This window comes from Sprattus sprattus, assembly GCF_963457725.1.
Source record: "Sprattus sprattus genome assembly, chromosome: 2".
Lineage (NCBI taxonomy): Eukaryota > Metazoa > Chordata > Actinopteri > Clupeiformes > Clupeidae > Sprattus > Sprattus sprattus.
Window position 1 is genome coordinate 42,515,053 of NC_137921.1, and position 17,008 is coordinate 42,532,060.

Below are 17,008 nucleotides of genomic sequence, written 5' to 3' on the forward strand. Positions count from 1 at the left end.
GTATGGCCTGCCTGTTCTGCCTATGTGCCCACCACTGATTATGAAAAAGTCAAAGATGTCCCTGTTTATCATCTAAAATGATTGCAGTAACTGTGTAAAGAAGATTTTTGTATGAATATGGCATGTATAGTTGATGATTTTTTTTTGTCAGGGCAAAGATGACGATCTGCAATGTGACCATCCCTAGAGAGGTGCAGGTCTTCCAGATGGTGACAGCCGTCCCGACGTTCATCCTGGGCTTCCTTGCCAACTCCACCTTACTGGTTCTGTTCTGCCGGCAGAGGAAGAACTGCAGTGACATGATGGTGTACCTCGCCAACATCGCTCTGGCCAACAGCACTGCGCTGGTGTCGCTGCCCTTCAGGATGTACTCCTACAGCAACCACTGGCCCTTCTCTGTCAGCTCCTGCATGGTGTTCGTCTCCACCTACTTCGTCAACATGTACGTCAGCATCTTCACCACCGTGGCCATCAGCGTGGTGCGCTTCGTGGCAGTTAAGTACCCCTTCAAGGCCAGGGCGGTCAAGTCCCCCTGGAAGGCCCCCCTGTGGGGATTTGGGCGGTGATTGGTTCTCTGAGCGCCATGTTTCACTCGGTGGACGCTCCTGAAGCCAACGCCAGCAACTTTAGATGCTTCCAGAAGAACTCAGAGCGGCCACTGCCACTCTCCTTCATCATGACGCTGGACGTGGTCGGCTACCTGCTGCCATTCTTCGTCATTACGTACTGCACGGCTAACGTGATCCGCACACTGTCAAGGAGAAACAACTCCAGCAGCAGTGCTATTAAGAACAGATCCATCCACATCATGGCCGCCAACCTGGCCGTGTTCATCGTCTGCTTCTCCCCGCTCCATTTTGGCTACCTGTTGAAGTTCCTGGCCGAGACCCACTCGCCGCACAACTGCAAGCTGCAGCAGTTTGCTCATTCGTTTGTCCACGTAGCCAACAGCGTGGCCTCCACTAACTGCTTCCTGGACGCTTTCAGCTACTACTTTCTGGCCAAAGCCAGCTGGGGGACTCTAAGGGAGGCATGCTGTGGCACCCAGCGCAGGGAAAGAGGCAGCACAGTCATCTGACACAGGGAGGGGGGAATATTGAACTCCTCTCTTGACGATCACTCCTCGTTCTCTTCCCCTTACCTGCTTGCAGTATTATCAATGCTCCTGTGCCCTCCCTTTTCACATGATTTCAAAGACTGAATGCCCAGTGCTTTGAGACCCATCCTTGAGTATTAGTGGATGTATGTGCATATACAGCCGCGGAAAAAATTAAGAGACCACTTCAAAATTATCAGTTTCTCTGGTTTTACAGGCCAGTAAAGGTGTGGATGGAGTACCACCAGATCAGGACCCTGTCATGGCCAGCCCAATTTCGAGACCTGAATCCCCAAAAAAAACCTCTGAAATGTGATCAAGAGGAAGATGGATGGTCACAAGCCATGAAAAGAAGCCGAGCTGCTTGAATTCTTGCGCCAGGAGTAGCATAAAGTCACCCAACGGCAATGTGAAAGACTGGTGGAGAGCATGCCAAGACACATGAAAGTTGTGATTTTAAATCAAGGTTATTCCACCAAATATTGATTTCTGAACTCTTCCTAAGTTAAAGCATTAGTATTGTGTAGTTTAAAAATGAATATGAGCTTGTTTTCTTTGCATTATTCGAGATCTGAAGACACTGCATCTTTTTTGCTATTTTGACCAATTGTCATTTTTCTGCAAATAAATGATCTAAATGACAATATTTTTATTTGAAATTTAGGTAGGTTTAGTAGGTTATAGAATAAAACAAAAATGTACATTTTACTCTAACACATACCAATAAATAGTAAAACCAGAGAAACTGATAATTTTGAAGTGGTCTCTTAATTTTTTCCGCGGCTGTATATACTATGCCCAGTGCTTTGAGGAGTATTATGGGATGTATATCAATAAGTCTTTACCCCCTTGGACGTTTTATCCTTTTATTGCTTTTATAAATCAATCATGGTCAATAGAAGTTGGCTTTTGTTGGCAAAAAAAGCCCTCTGAAAACAGATTTCTACACAGTTATGTCAAATATGTAATGAAAAATGAGTGATTCCATAAGTATTCACCCTCTTTAAAGTGACTGACCTAATTCAACAGAGGTCCAGCCAATTGGTGCTAGAAGCCTAAGAATTAGTGAAATGGGGCAGAACCTCACCGCAGTAGAACCTCAGTGGAGTGGACCTGGCCTGGACTGGGCCAAGACTGCATCCTGATCTGAGCAGAGCTGCTGCCGGGCCGGCTGTCGACTGCAGGATGCAGAGTATCTCTGAACTTGAGGCAAGTCCATGTGGCACGTGCCTCTGGAGAGACTGTTGGGCTTCACAGTTAAATAACTTGAATCATATTTCATACAAAGAACAAGAAAAGACTATTCTTCCCAATATATGCATGGTGTTTGTTTGTATGAATGTTTGCTTTCGTATGTATGTATATGTTTTAATAGTGCAAGGAAATGAGTTTGTTTGCCTGTACGGTGAGAGGAAATTATGTCGTTCAGCTGAACAATCACACTTTAGACCTCGTGGAGTTCAGAGACCCAATCAGGAAGTGTTTTTTTGATTGGAGTAGATGTGTCGGATGGTGCTAATGGCGCTAGCGCTAAGGGCGGGGGGTAGGTTACCTGTGACTGTCAGCCGGGGCGGTTGCACCTTACACATTTCACGTCCTTGGTTGAATAAATTAAGATTACGCACCTCCTCCCTCCGCGGAGGGGAAACCAATGATCTGTCTGTCTGATCCGAATGCATTTCACTAAAGGGGTGTACTTTTGGTGCTTGTAATGCAAAGATCAGCAGAATCCCTTTTTTTTCTAATGTTTGCACGTTGACAATTCTTCATGTCTGTTTTGCTGTCCTTCTAACAAGCTTTTTGGAAAGCTGATGCTAAGAAGAAGCCATTGATGTTTTCCCAAATGATCAATGATTGCCACATGGCTGGGGCAGACAGCAGAGCATTCCCTGGTACATGGACTTCATCGACCTCCCTCCAGGGGGCAGTGTAAGTCGTTACATCTGATAACCAAAATGCAAGAATCTATTATTTCATGTCTTCTTCTTTTTCCCTTTCTTTTTTTATTTGCACTATCCACGTTTGTAAATAATTTTTGTATCGATTCTAATGTCAGCGACCTTCCTGTGTATTTATTGTATAATGTGTTATTCAAAGTAGTCTCTGTGAGCCCTGCTTTGGGATTGTTCAGAAATAAATCAGATGTTAAGGAAAGATACATCCTCTCTTTATTGCCAATGACATGTGCATCTTGTTAGCTATTTAAAACTCACAAAGACGCGTTGAAGTAGACCTTCTCTTCTACTTCTGTAAATCGTGTATCATACAAAAGGAAGAAACTAAATGCATTGCATTTGGGAATCACGGGTTGCCCATAGACTTTGACGTTCTAAAACACACACACTCATACACAAGGTTAAGTTACTAATGTTTTTAACACATTTTGCATTGCTTAGATACAACATGTGGCCGGTTCGATCCCCGACCAGTAGGAAAAATGTGGGTAGAGCACTGCTCTCCCATGCCCACATCCACGGCTGAAGTGCCCTTGAGCAAAGCACCTAACCCTGATCACTGCTCCCCGGGCGCCGCCAAAGGCAGCTCACTGCTCCGGGTTAGTGTAACTTCACTTCACTGTGTGTGTGTTCAGTGGGTGCTGTGTGTGTCACTTCCCTGGATTGGTCAAATGCAGAGGTGGAATTCGGAGTGTGTGTGTCTACACCACCTCTGCCATAGAGTCACTTTCACTTCACATGCATTCAATGAACTTCCAGAATTCATGGATCCCATCTCAGTCAATGTTCACCACCAGCAAAACTCAACGACAACCATTTTTGCAGACATTTAGATGCTCTGTTCAAAACCGTTAACTTTCAATTCCGAACCGGACACATTTTAGATTACTGTAGATAGAGATATGCTTTATTTTGACAGGCAAATTAAATTATACACTTAAAATATATATAAATATATATATTCAAATTTTTGCTGAAAATGTATTCAGTTTTCTCCTGTTTGCAGCCTTGTTGCCAAGTATACAACAGTGGTGCAGTACAGTATAAATATCGATGTTCTAAAAGAATAAATAATAAAATATAGATGTTATAAAATAATACATGATACAATATAGATGTACTTGTCACTGTAGACATTTTCCCACTTTTACTGCTGTATTTGTAATTCATGGCTTTGAATGAGTCTAAGTGACCCAAAAATGCTTCTATATGACTTGCAGAATAGCACCTTGCATTGTCCAGCAACTGAATCATTGAACCAGATCAGTTACTTGTTATTCACCAACACTTACCATTGTACCACTTATTACACAAAGTAAACATGCCTCTACCACTCAGTACTCAAAAGTGGTATCTACAGTATTGTGATGGGCAAACTGAAAGAAATTATTATATATTATCATGAAGTTTTAGACTAAAAGAGAATACTTTGAACTGCTATATGTATTGTGTTCTGAGTTTAGTTGAGAGAGCAGTATTTTTCCACAGACAAAAACCGATCAATAACAGCAAGCCTGTGAAACCTAGTAACCTCAAAGAAATGTTTATGTCACCTAGAAACTAGGTCTAGCCATTACTGAAATTGACTTGTTGCTCGGCAGCAGGTATTTAGACATCTGCTGGTGTTTCTTCTTACTACCATGTTGTGAAACCTCTGTTAATGATCAATGTATTTTGTAAACCACTGATGTTCAATAAAAGGATTGTTTTGGTCAGAAGGACGGCAGAAGGAATTCTCCGCCTAGGATCCAGGGCGTAAAACAATCTGTTAAAACTTGTGTTGTCTTTATTCTAAGAAAACTTAGTAAGTGTTTAGGGTTTTTCCCTGACACAAACCAACAGACAAACAAAAAAGTTATTATTGGTGTCATGACAACCTCCTGCCTTGAAATATTAGTAAAATATGGGGATTTAAGGGGTAGATAAGATGTGCTAAAGATTGTTTCTAAGGATTCAAGGCAAGTGAGAATGTTATCGTACTGGAAATGTGAAGTTCACAAATGTTTCACCAAGGATCAGCATTAGGGCTGCATGAAGTGGTCTCATGTATTGTTTCACTTAATGTACTGGTAAAGAAAAGTGTCTGCACACTTTTTTGTACAAGTGTTTTGGTGGTAAATCCCACTGTGTGAAGAGTTTTGAAAAAGTGGACATGATATTGATTAAGTGTAAAAATGACTGGAAAAAAACTAATGTGAGGCGAGTGACTGAAGCTAACAAACTAAAAAGGCACCCAGAGCGCAGTTTCAGACCTCATTCAAGGCTGGGAAGATACCTTCTATCATTATGTTAAAGGAAGTACAATTTAAAATCCTGGATCCTCCATATTTCACATAGTTTTCAACAAACTGTTTCAACAACACACCAAGTGTCTCATATGTATTAAAGGTTGATGATAGACACATCAGATGACACTTTACATATTAAATGACAAAGGGAAATGGAACTCAAAACAATAATAGATGATGACTCATTGCAAACATTCCGTCTTGCTCTCATTTCAAAACCTGCCATCCGGGTTTCTCAGTACAGAGCACAACGAAAGCAGGTTGACGTTGTTGTCCCGAACGCAGTGATCCCTCTTGCGCATAGGCTACTACATCCGACAGGTAAGACGGACTTAGCTTTCTTTGGAGTTTCTATTCAAGCTTACGATTAACGTTTTAATGTCACTGGAATGGAGGAAAAGCCAAATGCATATTTTTAAGAAAATGTCACATCATTTTAGCAATTCCCAGAAATTCTAAATCGTATCCTTGGCATTGTCTATTTAAAATACACAGTGGTGATTAAAGTAGTACCCAAAATCCATACTTGAATAAAAGTAAAGATACCTTACTCGAAAATGACTCTAGTAAAAGTGAGTCACCTTTTTAAATACTACTTGAGTAAAGTCTTAAAGTATCTGATATTTACTTAACTTAAGTATCAAAAGTAACTTTCTGTTATTAAATGTACTTAAGTGAAAGAAAAAGTACAAGTAGGCTACATCCTGTAAATAAAAAAGCAAAGGGTCAGAATTTTGAGAATTATGAAGTTTATTCTTTTAACTGCTGTGGCCACCATGACCAAGGACAAGGAGTTGTGATGGAAATATTTGTGTGCTGTGATCCATCCAGGAGCAACGATGTTCAACATTATATATATTATATACAGCCGCGGAAAAAATTAAGAGACCACTTCAAAATTATCAGTTTCTCTGGTTTTACTATTTATTGGTATGTGTTAAAGTAAAATGTACATTTTTGTTTTATTCTATAACCTACTGGCAACATTCCTACCAAATTTCAAATAAAAATATTGTCATTTAGATCTTTTATTTGCAGAAAAATGACAATTGGTCAAAATAGCAAAAAAGATGCAGTGTCTTCAGATCTCGAATAATGCAAAGAAAAAAAGCTCATATTCATTTTTAAACTACACAATACTAATGCTTACACTTAGGAAGAGTTCAGAAATCAATATTTGGTGGAATAACCTTGATTTAAAATCACAACTTTCATGTGTCTTGGCATGCTCTCCACCAGTCTTTCACATTGCCGTTGGGTGACTTTATGCTACTCCTGGCGCAAGAATTCAAGCAGCTCGGCTTCTTTTCATGGCTTGTGACCATCCATCTTCCTCTTGATCACATTTCAGAGGTTATTTATGGGATTCAGGTCTCGAAATTGGGCTGGCCATGACAGGGTCCTGATCTGGTGGTACTCCATCCACACCTTTACTGGCCTGGCTGTGTGGCATGGAGCATTGCCCTGCTGGAAAAAACATTTCTCAGAGTTGGGGAACATTGTCAGAGCTAAAGGAAGCAAGTTTTTCTTCTGGGACAACGTTGTACTTTGCCTGGCTGAGGTTTGTAAAAGACCATAAGGATTGAAAAAAGGGGACTGGAGGGTCTTCTAGTTCGTCTTCTCTGATGAGTCCAATTTTCAGCTTTGCCCAACACATGGTCGTCTGATGGTTAGACGGAGACCTGGAGAGGCCTACAAGCCAGAGAGTCTTGCACCTACTGTGAAATCGGACTCATCAGAGAAGACGAACTAAGAAGAACCTCCAGTCCGCTTTTTCAATCCTTATGGTCTTTTACAAACCTCAGCCAGGCAAAGTACAACGTTGTCCCGGAAGAAAAACTTGCTTCCTTTTGCTCTGACAATGTTCCCCAACTCTGAGAAGTGTTTTTTCCAGCAGGGCAATGCTCCATGCCACACAGCCAGGCCAGTAAAGGTGTGGATGGAGTACCACCAGATCAGGACCCTGTCATGGCCAGCCCAATTTCGAGACCTGAATCCCATAAATAACCTCTGAAATGTGATCAAGAGGAAGATGGATGGTCACAAGCCATGAAAAGAAGCCGAGCTGCTTGAATTCTTGCGCCAGGAGTAGCATAAAGTCACCCAACGGCAATGTGAAAGACTGGTGGAGAGCATGCCAAGACACATGAAAGTTGTGATTTTAAATCAAGGTTATTCCACCAAATATTGATTTCTGAACTCTTCCTAAGTGTAAGCATTAGTATTGTGTAGTTTAAAAATGAATATGAGCTTTTTTTCTTTGCATTATTCGAGATCTGAAGACACTGCATATTTTTTGCTATTTTGACCAATTGTCATTTTTCTGCAAATAAATGATCTAAATGACAATATTTTTATTTGAAATTTGGTAGGAATGTTGCCAGTAGGTTATAGAATAAAACTAAAATGTACATTTTACTTTAACACATACCAATAAATAGTAAAACCAGAGAAACTGATAATTTTGAAGTGGTCTCTTAATTTTTTCCGCGGCTGTATAAGTATAGCCTACTTTTGCATCTACTATGTAAGGGATAATGTATTGTCTGGAGGTCATTCTCCAAAAATAATTCCCGACAGGGCGAACAACACCCCGACGCACAGAATGACAGAGGAAACAGTTAAACACTGCATACATTGCACACAATACCAACATGTCCTACTGGCCAGTATAATTTATAGTTGGTGCACTTTCGTTGGAGCTCGTAAATAAAACCAAAGTAATCCACTCACGACTTCCCTGTTCAGTGGAAATAGGTTGTCCTCTTCTCCCACGATCATCCTTGAGCGAAATGCAGTCAGTGGCTAGTTTAGCTCACCTAGTCTGCTCAACTTCAAGCCAACTGTCCTGTAGAAGCAGCCTTTAGCGTGGTTCGTGTTGCGCATGTAGTCCCGTTGGGAAACTTGAAACACTCCAATGCAAATGTCAATACATTCTGTCCCGTCGTTTGAAGCAAAACATTTAGCTCCGGCATTGGTCTCCCATTATTTATCATTTCACATATCATTTCACGTTTGGATTGAAAGTCCAGTTTTGAGATCTGCTTCAGCTTAGCAATACGATGTTCCATTTTCGCCGTCAAGTAGAAGTGTAGAAGAAGTCCAACCGACATCAGAACCTATACCCGACAAGTGCGCTCTCGCTCGCCTCCCTACCTGAGGCAGTGGTACTGCCTGCCTCCCCTGAGGGATTTTTCAATGAGTTTTGAGCTCGACTCAAAGGTTCTACGCTTGCGCACGCATGCGTAAAACCCAGTTTGGGGTGATTGCACCATATTGCACTGCCTCCCCTGCCCATAGACACCAATGCAACCCACGGCACGTCCCTGTTTTCTGGAACCGGAAATGCGCAAATTCAGCGATTTTGATAATAAAAATGCTCGAAATGATCGGAATCATGCAGAAATGACACCCGTAACACAGATTACTAGAGAAATATGAATATTTATTTTATAATACATAAATATATATTACTATTATAATTTTTTTTTTTTTAATTTAAAATGAGGCTCTGCTCTGCCTCCCCTGGCTCCTATGACCGCACGTCCCTGTTTCACACATGGTCAATGTCTCTATTGACAGTTAAAATTATACGGAAAGTCTGTTGCGTCCGCCATTAGGAAGCGGTGAGGACGCGCTTAAGAATAGCGGCATCAGAGTCTCTCAAAACAAACTGCATCTTACAAATGGAGCACTTATAAAGTCAGCTCCTTTGCAACTTGCAATATTACCAAATATACTTGTATATCTCCTTGAAATCCCAGTTTTTATACATTTTTCTAGATGTGTCAATGGTAAACAAAGGCCAGCTTTATGTATGGCCTGCCTGTTCTGCCTATGTGCCCACCACTGATTATGAAAAAGTCAAAGATGTCCCTGTTTATCATCTAAAATGATTGCAGTAACTGTGTAAAGAAGATTTTTGTATGAATATGGCATGTAAAGTTGATGATTTTTTTTTGTCAGGGCAAAGATGACGATCTGCAATGTGACCATCCCTAGAGAGGTGCAGGTCTTCCAGATGGTGACAGCCGTCCCGACGTTCATCCTGGGCTTCCTTGCCAACTCCACCTTACTGGTTCTGTTCTGCCGGCAGAGGAAGAACTGCAGTGACATGATGGTGTACCTCGCCAACATCGCCCTGGCCGACAGCACTGCGCTGGTGTCGCTGCCCTTCAGGATGTACTCCTACAGCAACCACTGGCCCTTCTCTGTCAGCTCCTGCATGGTGTTCGTCTCCACCTACTTCGTCAACATGTACGTCAGCATCTTCACCACCGTGGCCATCAGCGTGGTGCGCTTCGTGGCAGTTAAGTACCCCTTCAAGGCCAGGGCGGTCAAGTCCCCCTGGAAGGCCCTGGTGGTGTGTGTGGGGATCTGGGCGGTGATTGGTTCTCTGAGCGCCATGTTTCACTCGGTGGACGCTCCTGAAGCCAACGCCAGCAACTTTAGATGCTTCCAGAAGAACTCAGAGGACCCACTGCCACTCTCCTTTATCATGACGCTGGACGTGGTCGGCTACCTGCTGCCTTTCGTCATCATTACGTACTGCACGGCTAACGTGATCCACACACTGTCTAGAAGTAAATCTGCTGAGGAAGTAAAACTGAGGAAGAACAAAGCCATCCACATCATGGCCGCCAACCTGGCCGTGTTCATCGTCTGCTTCTCCCCGCTCCATTTTGGCTACCTGTTGAAGTTCCTAGCCGAGACCCACTGGCCGCTCAACTGCGAGCTGCAGCAGTTTGCTCATTCGTTTGTCCACGTGGCCAACAGCGTGGCCTCCACTAACTGCTTCCTGGACGCTTTCAGCTACTACTTCCTGGCCAAAGCCAGCTGGGGGACTCTAAGAGAGGCATGCTGTGGCACCCATAGCAGGGAGAGAGGCAGCATAGTCATCTGACACAGGGAGGGGGGAATATTACCCCCCATCCCCCCTTATGACCTACTGCACAATGTAGAAGGATACTTTATAAGCATCTTATTACCTGTTGCACAAATGCGAAGGATGCCTAAATGCTATCTGACTAACAACAGAAACGTTGTCAGGGTTTGTCTTGATCAGTTTAAGTACTTGGCCTGACTTACAGCCACAACATAGAGATCTACTCTTGAATTGACTCTTGAACAAAAAAAAAGCCTACTGATGATGTTTATAAACCTGGATTGTTTATATGTTTTTATAAGTGCTGTCAAACGATTAAAATATTTAAACGCGATTAATCGCATTTTTGTCATAGTTAACCCAAAATGAATCGCGATTAATCGCAAATGTATTAATCGCACATTTTTATCTATTCTAAATGTCCCTTCAATCATTTTTTTTTTTTTAATGCTCTTATCAACATGGAAAAGTGGATTGGCTTGCTTTATGCAATGTTTTATTTTATTGAAAAACAACATTGCCAAACAGGGCGGTACAAAATAAAATTATAAAGTGCAAATTTCAGATAAACAAGGACATGCGCACCGTGTGCATGGCGTGGCCCATGTAGATGAGTGCAGTTAAACCATAGCTTAATATTTTCTTTTTTTCAAGTTTGCTGTGAACATAGAAGTCAGGCCTCTTATTTCAAAAACAATGAACCGTAACAATTAGGTTACCAATAAAAGGTAAGCCTACTACTTCTGTGCTTTCAGCCAGTTGCCTGTTGACATTTTCAGACAACAGTGAAGCTTGCTTTTTTTGATCAACACAACTTTTAAAGGTAAACTTTCTATTCAGAAGCTTTTTATCATCCATTTTGCCGTATCGCGCTCACCATTCAGTCAAACGTAACGTTAGCCTACTACACAGTTTGGGAGAGCAAAAAGAGCGTAAATCTAAAAAACACGTTAATCGCGCGATAATAAAATGTACGGCGTTAAAATGGGCTAGTTTTTATATTTGAATAGTCTGTCTTTTATTCATATTGTGCTTCATGTTGTTGACTGTGACCTGCTGTTCTGCCTATGGACTGCTGCCTGTGTGGTCTTGTGATGTAGCCCATCATCAGTCCACTGTTTATCCAGGAGAATAATGGAGATAAACACTGTTAATGACTTAACTATATTAGAAGAATATATTAATCAAGTGCCCTGTATTAATAAGTACCTTGTATGAATCTTGTGCTTATGTATCAAGAACATGGCTTCTGTGTGTGTGTAACCTAGATTATTAGGTGTGTTGGATATTTTTTATAAATTGATGAACATGGATTAATTCATTAGTATGAAAAGCCTCACTGAAAATGGCTGACAAACAATACCAAACAGTTGACTTTTTAGAGGGAGATAGCCGGGATGGAGACAAGATGAATTGATCCTCAACAGGATCCAAGGGTAAGAAAGGGGTACCAAAAACACACACACACACACACAGAGAGAAGTTAGGAGTAAAAGTTAGAGAATGGGGTTAGTTCTGATTGGCCTTGGAGAAGGCCAAACACAAGAGAGTGGGAGGAACTAGGTTCCTTTAAAAACAGACATTCATACAATGAAATGGAGCTAATCCATGGACCATCTCTTATTGTGGCTGAATGACTACAATAAACCTCAGATCAACACATGTGGCCTTTTGACAATTGATTGTGGAATTGCAAGAGAGTGGCTGGTTTTCGCCGCGACAGGTGCCACATAGTTGGCATATGTGCAAGAGCATGTTGGGTCAGAGGTGATAAGAAGGGTCGAACTGTGCTTCTTTTGACCTTGTGTAAAACTAACATCCTTGCAAGACAGGAAGCATAGTTAGATGACCTCGGACGTCAGAGACTCACCACGTGGTTATCCATGCTGACAAGTTGTTTTGGCATCAGATATCGCTAACTTCTATCTATATAAACCTTGTGTGATGTGTTCTAATTTTGCTTCTCTTTCGTCTGGGCTCTCTCTCTCTCTCTCTCTGAGAGATGGCACGTGCCTTTCTCTGGCCTGCTTGTTGTTGCCTTTCTCTGGCCTGCTTGTTGTTGTTGTTTGTTAAATATACTTATTCAAATCTGGAATCCTGAGATAACCTGAGTGAATTTTCACCAAACAAAGAATGTTCAAGCACTCAAAGTTACAGCGGAGGCAACAGGTGTCCAAAACATATTTTTAATGTTTTTGTTTTAATGCTTTCTAATTTACAACCGCATCTGAACCCTGTTACATTGTACCAGCCATGTTTCTATGGGTAGGCACTAGTCTCTTCAGAGGATGAGAGGGATAGGGTGTGTGTGTGTGTGTGTGTTTGGTGCTCAGCTGTCGGACAGGTCTGGGGGTGGAGGCTCTGCTGTGTTCCTCTGATAAGCCCAGAGCTGAAACATACCTGAGACAGGACAGACAACACAGAGGAAATAATGACCAACCATTATTAATGACCGCCAGGAACTCATTCATTCATTCACTCACTCACACTCACATTACAGCTAAACCAAATATGGGCTGCCATACAGGCTTTGTGACCTCAAGGGTAACTCTGTGGTACTGTAGACACAATTTTGTTTTTGAAATATACACAACACTGCATCAAACATGCATTTCACAGGGAACAGGGAAGTGACAGTATTTCCTAATATTTTGTTCTATGCAACCCGTTTCTTACTTTCAGATGTTTAATTTAGTGTGTTATTATTTCACTTACCCGAAATGTAAACAAATGCTTACATTTTTTAATTCAATTAGAATTACTATGAAAGGTGTTTTGTTATCAGGCCTTCATGATAATTGTAGTTTTAAGTCTTAAAGAAACGTGACATATTGCACTGTCAAACTACAAGCTGTGCAGTAGAGCAGTATCCATGGCAAAGTCACAAGTTATGCGTGATGGTGAGGTTGGTATTATAATCGTGCAGGAATAGAGCGTCATGGTGAGGTTGGCATTACTAGTGTGCAGTACTAGAGCAAGGTGGTGATGTTGGCATTACTAGTGTGCAGTACTAGAGCAAGCTGGTGATGTTGGCATTATAATCATGGAGTACTAGAGCAAGCTGGTGAGGTTGGCATAATAATCCTGCAGTACTAGAGCAAGCTGGTGAGGTTGGCATTATAATCCTGCTGTACTACAGTGTGATGGCGAGGTTGGCATTATCAGTGTGCAGTAATAAAGCAAGGTGGCAAGGTTGGCATTACTAGTGTGCAGTAATAGAGCAAGGTGTTGATGTTGGCATAATAATCCTGCAGTACTAGAGCAAGGTGGTGATGTTTGCATTATAATCCTGCAGTACTACAGTGTGATGGTCAGGTTGGCATTATCAGTGTGCAGTAATAAAGCAAGGTGGCAAGCTTGGCATTACCAGCGGTGAGAGAAAGGATGATCCCGAGCCATCCCAGGATGTAGGACCAGGAGAAACGCCAGTCGATGTAGCGCTTGCCAAAGAAGTTGACCGTCACCCCCGTGTAGATTGCCAAAGCAAGCAGTGCAAGAAAACCTGTCTCAGCACAAAGCCAAGCAAAGACACGGCCAGAGGTTAATACCACTGTGTTCCACCCAACTGCTGCACAGGCTGTGAGAGTGGATTAGAACAGTAAGGGAGAAATAAAGAACATACAGGATATGTGCCATAGGGTCGTCATCTATGCAACTATTCTAGGAAATGTACACAATTCTCAAAAATTATAGTTCTGCTGTTTTGTGATGTGAGTGGGTCTGTGTGTATGTGTGTGTGTGTGTGTGGGGGGGGGGGGGGGGGGGGGTATGTGTATTTGTGTATGAGTGGGTGTGGGTGTGCAGACCTGACAGCAGCAGGGCGAAGCCTCCGGTCCGCACCCTCCTACTCTTGGCTCCATTGGCAAAGGCGCTAAGTCCAAGCACAACTCCAGCAAAACAACTCAGGATGGACAACAGCATGAAGGCACGCGTAGCATCCCAGAAAGCTGAGAAGCACACACACACACACACACACACACACAGAGATACATCAGCCCAGGATGGACAAGAGCATATGTGGCTTCCCAGAAAGCAGGGGAGCACACACACACACAGATGACAACCACACACATACACACACACACACACACACACACACACACACACACACACACACACATACACACACACACACATACATACACAGGTGCCAACAAGATGCGTGAAGTAAACCTACACCATCTGTATAACAACATGAAGGTGTAAGTTGCCATCACAGAAAGGTAACAGTTTAGGGCAGGGGTGCCCAAATTCTTTCTCGTCAGGGGCCAAATATTAATCGGAGTGGAGGGCCGCGGGCCAAAACCAGAGTTTCATGTTAGGTCAGGTCCCATTATATTGAAATGTATTGCATATGTGTACCCAATTAACATTACCATTAATATACATACCTGCAAACTCAGAAGGGCTAAAAAAGGTGACAAACCAAGCCCCTGTAGGGGGGTCTGGGGGTATCCCCCCCAGATTATTTTGTTATTTTAACATGTAGGCCTAAATTAAGCATTCTGGTATACTCCAAGACGAAAATAATGGGGAAAGATAACATTTGCTTCAGGTAAAAAAAGAAACATTTATTAACATATCATACTAATTTAATGTAATCTATTAGTATACACAGGGAAGATAGGTAGGGGACTTCTATAATGGCCAATCAACTAACAGCAAGTTAAAGGCTAATAAACATGATTGCAGGCAACAAGAGTGACTGCTGATGTTTCGATGGAAATACTCCCATTATTTTCTATTTGTATCCGTCAAAAGAGAAAGATATAACAGTTACGCGTAAGCTGTGCCGTGGAAACAAGCGCCGTGACAGCACTTGACTTCAAAGGCTACCTCCACAAACATTTGTTAAGCTAACACGTACAGGTGAAACTTGTAGCAAGAGAGCGTCATGCCTTGACCTCAACTGAAGGACAGACTGCCCCAACTCAGATAGAGAGAGAGAGAGCTTGCACATTGACTACTGGTTGATTTCATATTTCATATCAACATTCTTTACACAAACATAAGTAAGGTACTTACAGTTGGCAGTTGCTAAACTCGTGTTGACATGTGTGAATTTGAACTCATGAATATGAACTTGTTCTACCTTTTCCCATTATACATGTAAGTTGAGAAGACTATAACATCAGCTAGATAACTAGCTATCATTTCATGCAAACGGAGCTCTTCCATTTAAATCGTTTAAGGTTAAGGTAAAAGCTAGCTAGTTAGCTAGCATAGCAACAAGATAACCATAGATATGGATCTGTATTGACAAAAGGTCAATAGCGCCCCCCTTGACCCATCTGAAACAATGTAAAAACTGTGGCCAAGCAGTGAACTGCAACCAGTCTTAGTTAAATATGACGTTGAAACAGAGACCCTGTTAAAAATGGGTTAAAATGCTGTCTAACGAATGACGTTCTAACTATAATTCTGACCGGAGCGCGGGCCAAAATAAATCCAGCGCGGGCCCCAAATTGGTCAGCCCTGGTTTAGGGCATCCTAGAAATCTGAAAAAACAGGCATGAACAGACATACATTCTAGACATCACACACTTAAACACACATACCTCAGTGCACACATACACACACACACAGCAATAACAGGAGAGGCCCTGAGATCTCACCCTACCTGTAGAACACACCCATACAAACACAAACTGTCGGTACGCACAGGTGGAATGAGATATGGGGCCTTGCCTTAGCTGCTGAGCTTCTCACCACCTGTTTCTCTGGCTGCACACAGATCAGCCTTTCCGAAGATGTCCACTTCTCTACACATTCATACACACAGACCGCTATGTAATGCTGTTCTACAATGCTCGCACACACACACGCATACGCACACACCCACACACAGACACTTGTCACTCACACAACAGTGAGTGTGTGTGTAGTCACTCACCCCCAGTGAGAGTGTGTGTAGTCACTCACTCAGCCCCAGTGACAGTGTGTTAAGTCACTCATCCACAGTGTGAGTGTGTGTAGTCTCTCACCCCCAGTGAGAGTGTGTGTAGTCACTCACCCCCAGTGAGAGTGTGTGTAGTCACTCACCCACAGTGAGAGTGTGCGCATGACACTTGTTGTTGATACAGAATCTCCACAGTCCTTGGCTGGCCGAGTTCCCCGAGTAACGGTACTGCATCCAGAAGTCAGTTGCCGTGGAGACGATGAGGAGCACTAGGGCAGCCACACCGCAGAGTGTGCCCCCACCTGCCAGTGTGTACAGCATCAAGGAGTGACCTGGGATAGCACAGTCCTCCTGTTGGCAGGAGGCAGCGCATAAAGTTGGGGCTACTCGGAGAAGACAAACATTACTCACCAACATCTACCGAAGACCTGCAATGGTGTCTGTTTGTTCTGAAACACGGAAAGATTGTAGTATTTTGAAACGCTCCAAAGAAACCTTCTATTAACCTTAAGCTAAAATGGAACCTGTTCCGTATCTCCATAGAACCTCGCTTTAACCTTAAGCTAAGATATGACCTGTTCCATATTGGCCAGTTACACTAAGAAAATGAGTCAGCAGGTTAGAAACGAGGAAGGTCAGCCATGCACTTACATCAAGAAAATGATTCAGCAGGTTAGAAATGAGAAAGACAGCCATGCACCAGGAGCTTGTCTAGTGGCGCTCCTCTGGGACAGAGTATAAATTCTGCCCCGTGAAAAGACACGGGGGCAATTAATTAATCTAGCCCTTTCTGGGCCATGAATGTGAACTGTCCACACAGCACAGACCACATCAGCACATTTCACCCACACAACGCTGGCCTACCCCCATCCCCCCCCCCCCCCC

The 17,008-nt window shown here is 42.6% G+C and overlaps 2 protein-coding genes and 1 pseudogene across 3 annotated transcripts; 2 read left to right on the forward strand and 1 right to left on the reverse strand.

The window, feature by feature from the left end:
* Nucleotides 1-158: 158 nt before the first annotated feature.
* On the forward strand, nucleotides 159-1,078 carry LOC308360933 (lysophosphatidic acid receptor 4-like; annotated as a pseudogene). The gene has a single exon. The product of its transcript is annotated as a lysophosphatidic acid receptor 4-like (transcript).
* Nucleotides 1,079-9,312: 8,234 nt separating this feature from the next.
* Nucleotides 9,313-10,242, forward strand: LOC308361179 (lysophosphatidic acid receptor 4-like; the record flags this gene model as incomplete). The annotated part of the gene is made up of 1 exon (XM_080833441.1): nucleotides 9,313-10,242. One exon carries the CDS (start codon nucleotides 9,313-9,315, stop codon nucleotides 10,240-10,242), a length of 930 nt encoding a protein of 309 aa, XP_080689567.1.
* Nucleotides 10,243-12,438: 2,196 nt separating this feature from the next.
* On the reverse strand, nucleotides 12,439-16,444 carry lim2.2 (lens intrinsic membrane protein 2.2; the record flags this gene model as incomplete). Its single annotated transcript, XM_080833427.1, has 4 exons — nucleotides 12,439-12,624; nucleotides 13,592-13,726; nucleotides 14,031-14,171; nucleotides 16,267-16,444. 4 exons carry the CDS (start codon nucleotides 16,442-16,444, stop codon nucleotides 12,554-12,556), a joined length of 525 nt encoding a protein of 174 aa, XP_080689553.1. The 3' UTR covers nucleotides 12,439-12,553.
* Nucleotides 16,445-17,008: the final 564 nt, after the last annotated feature.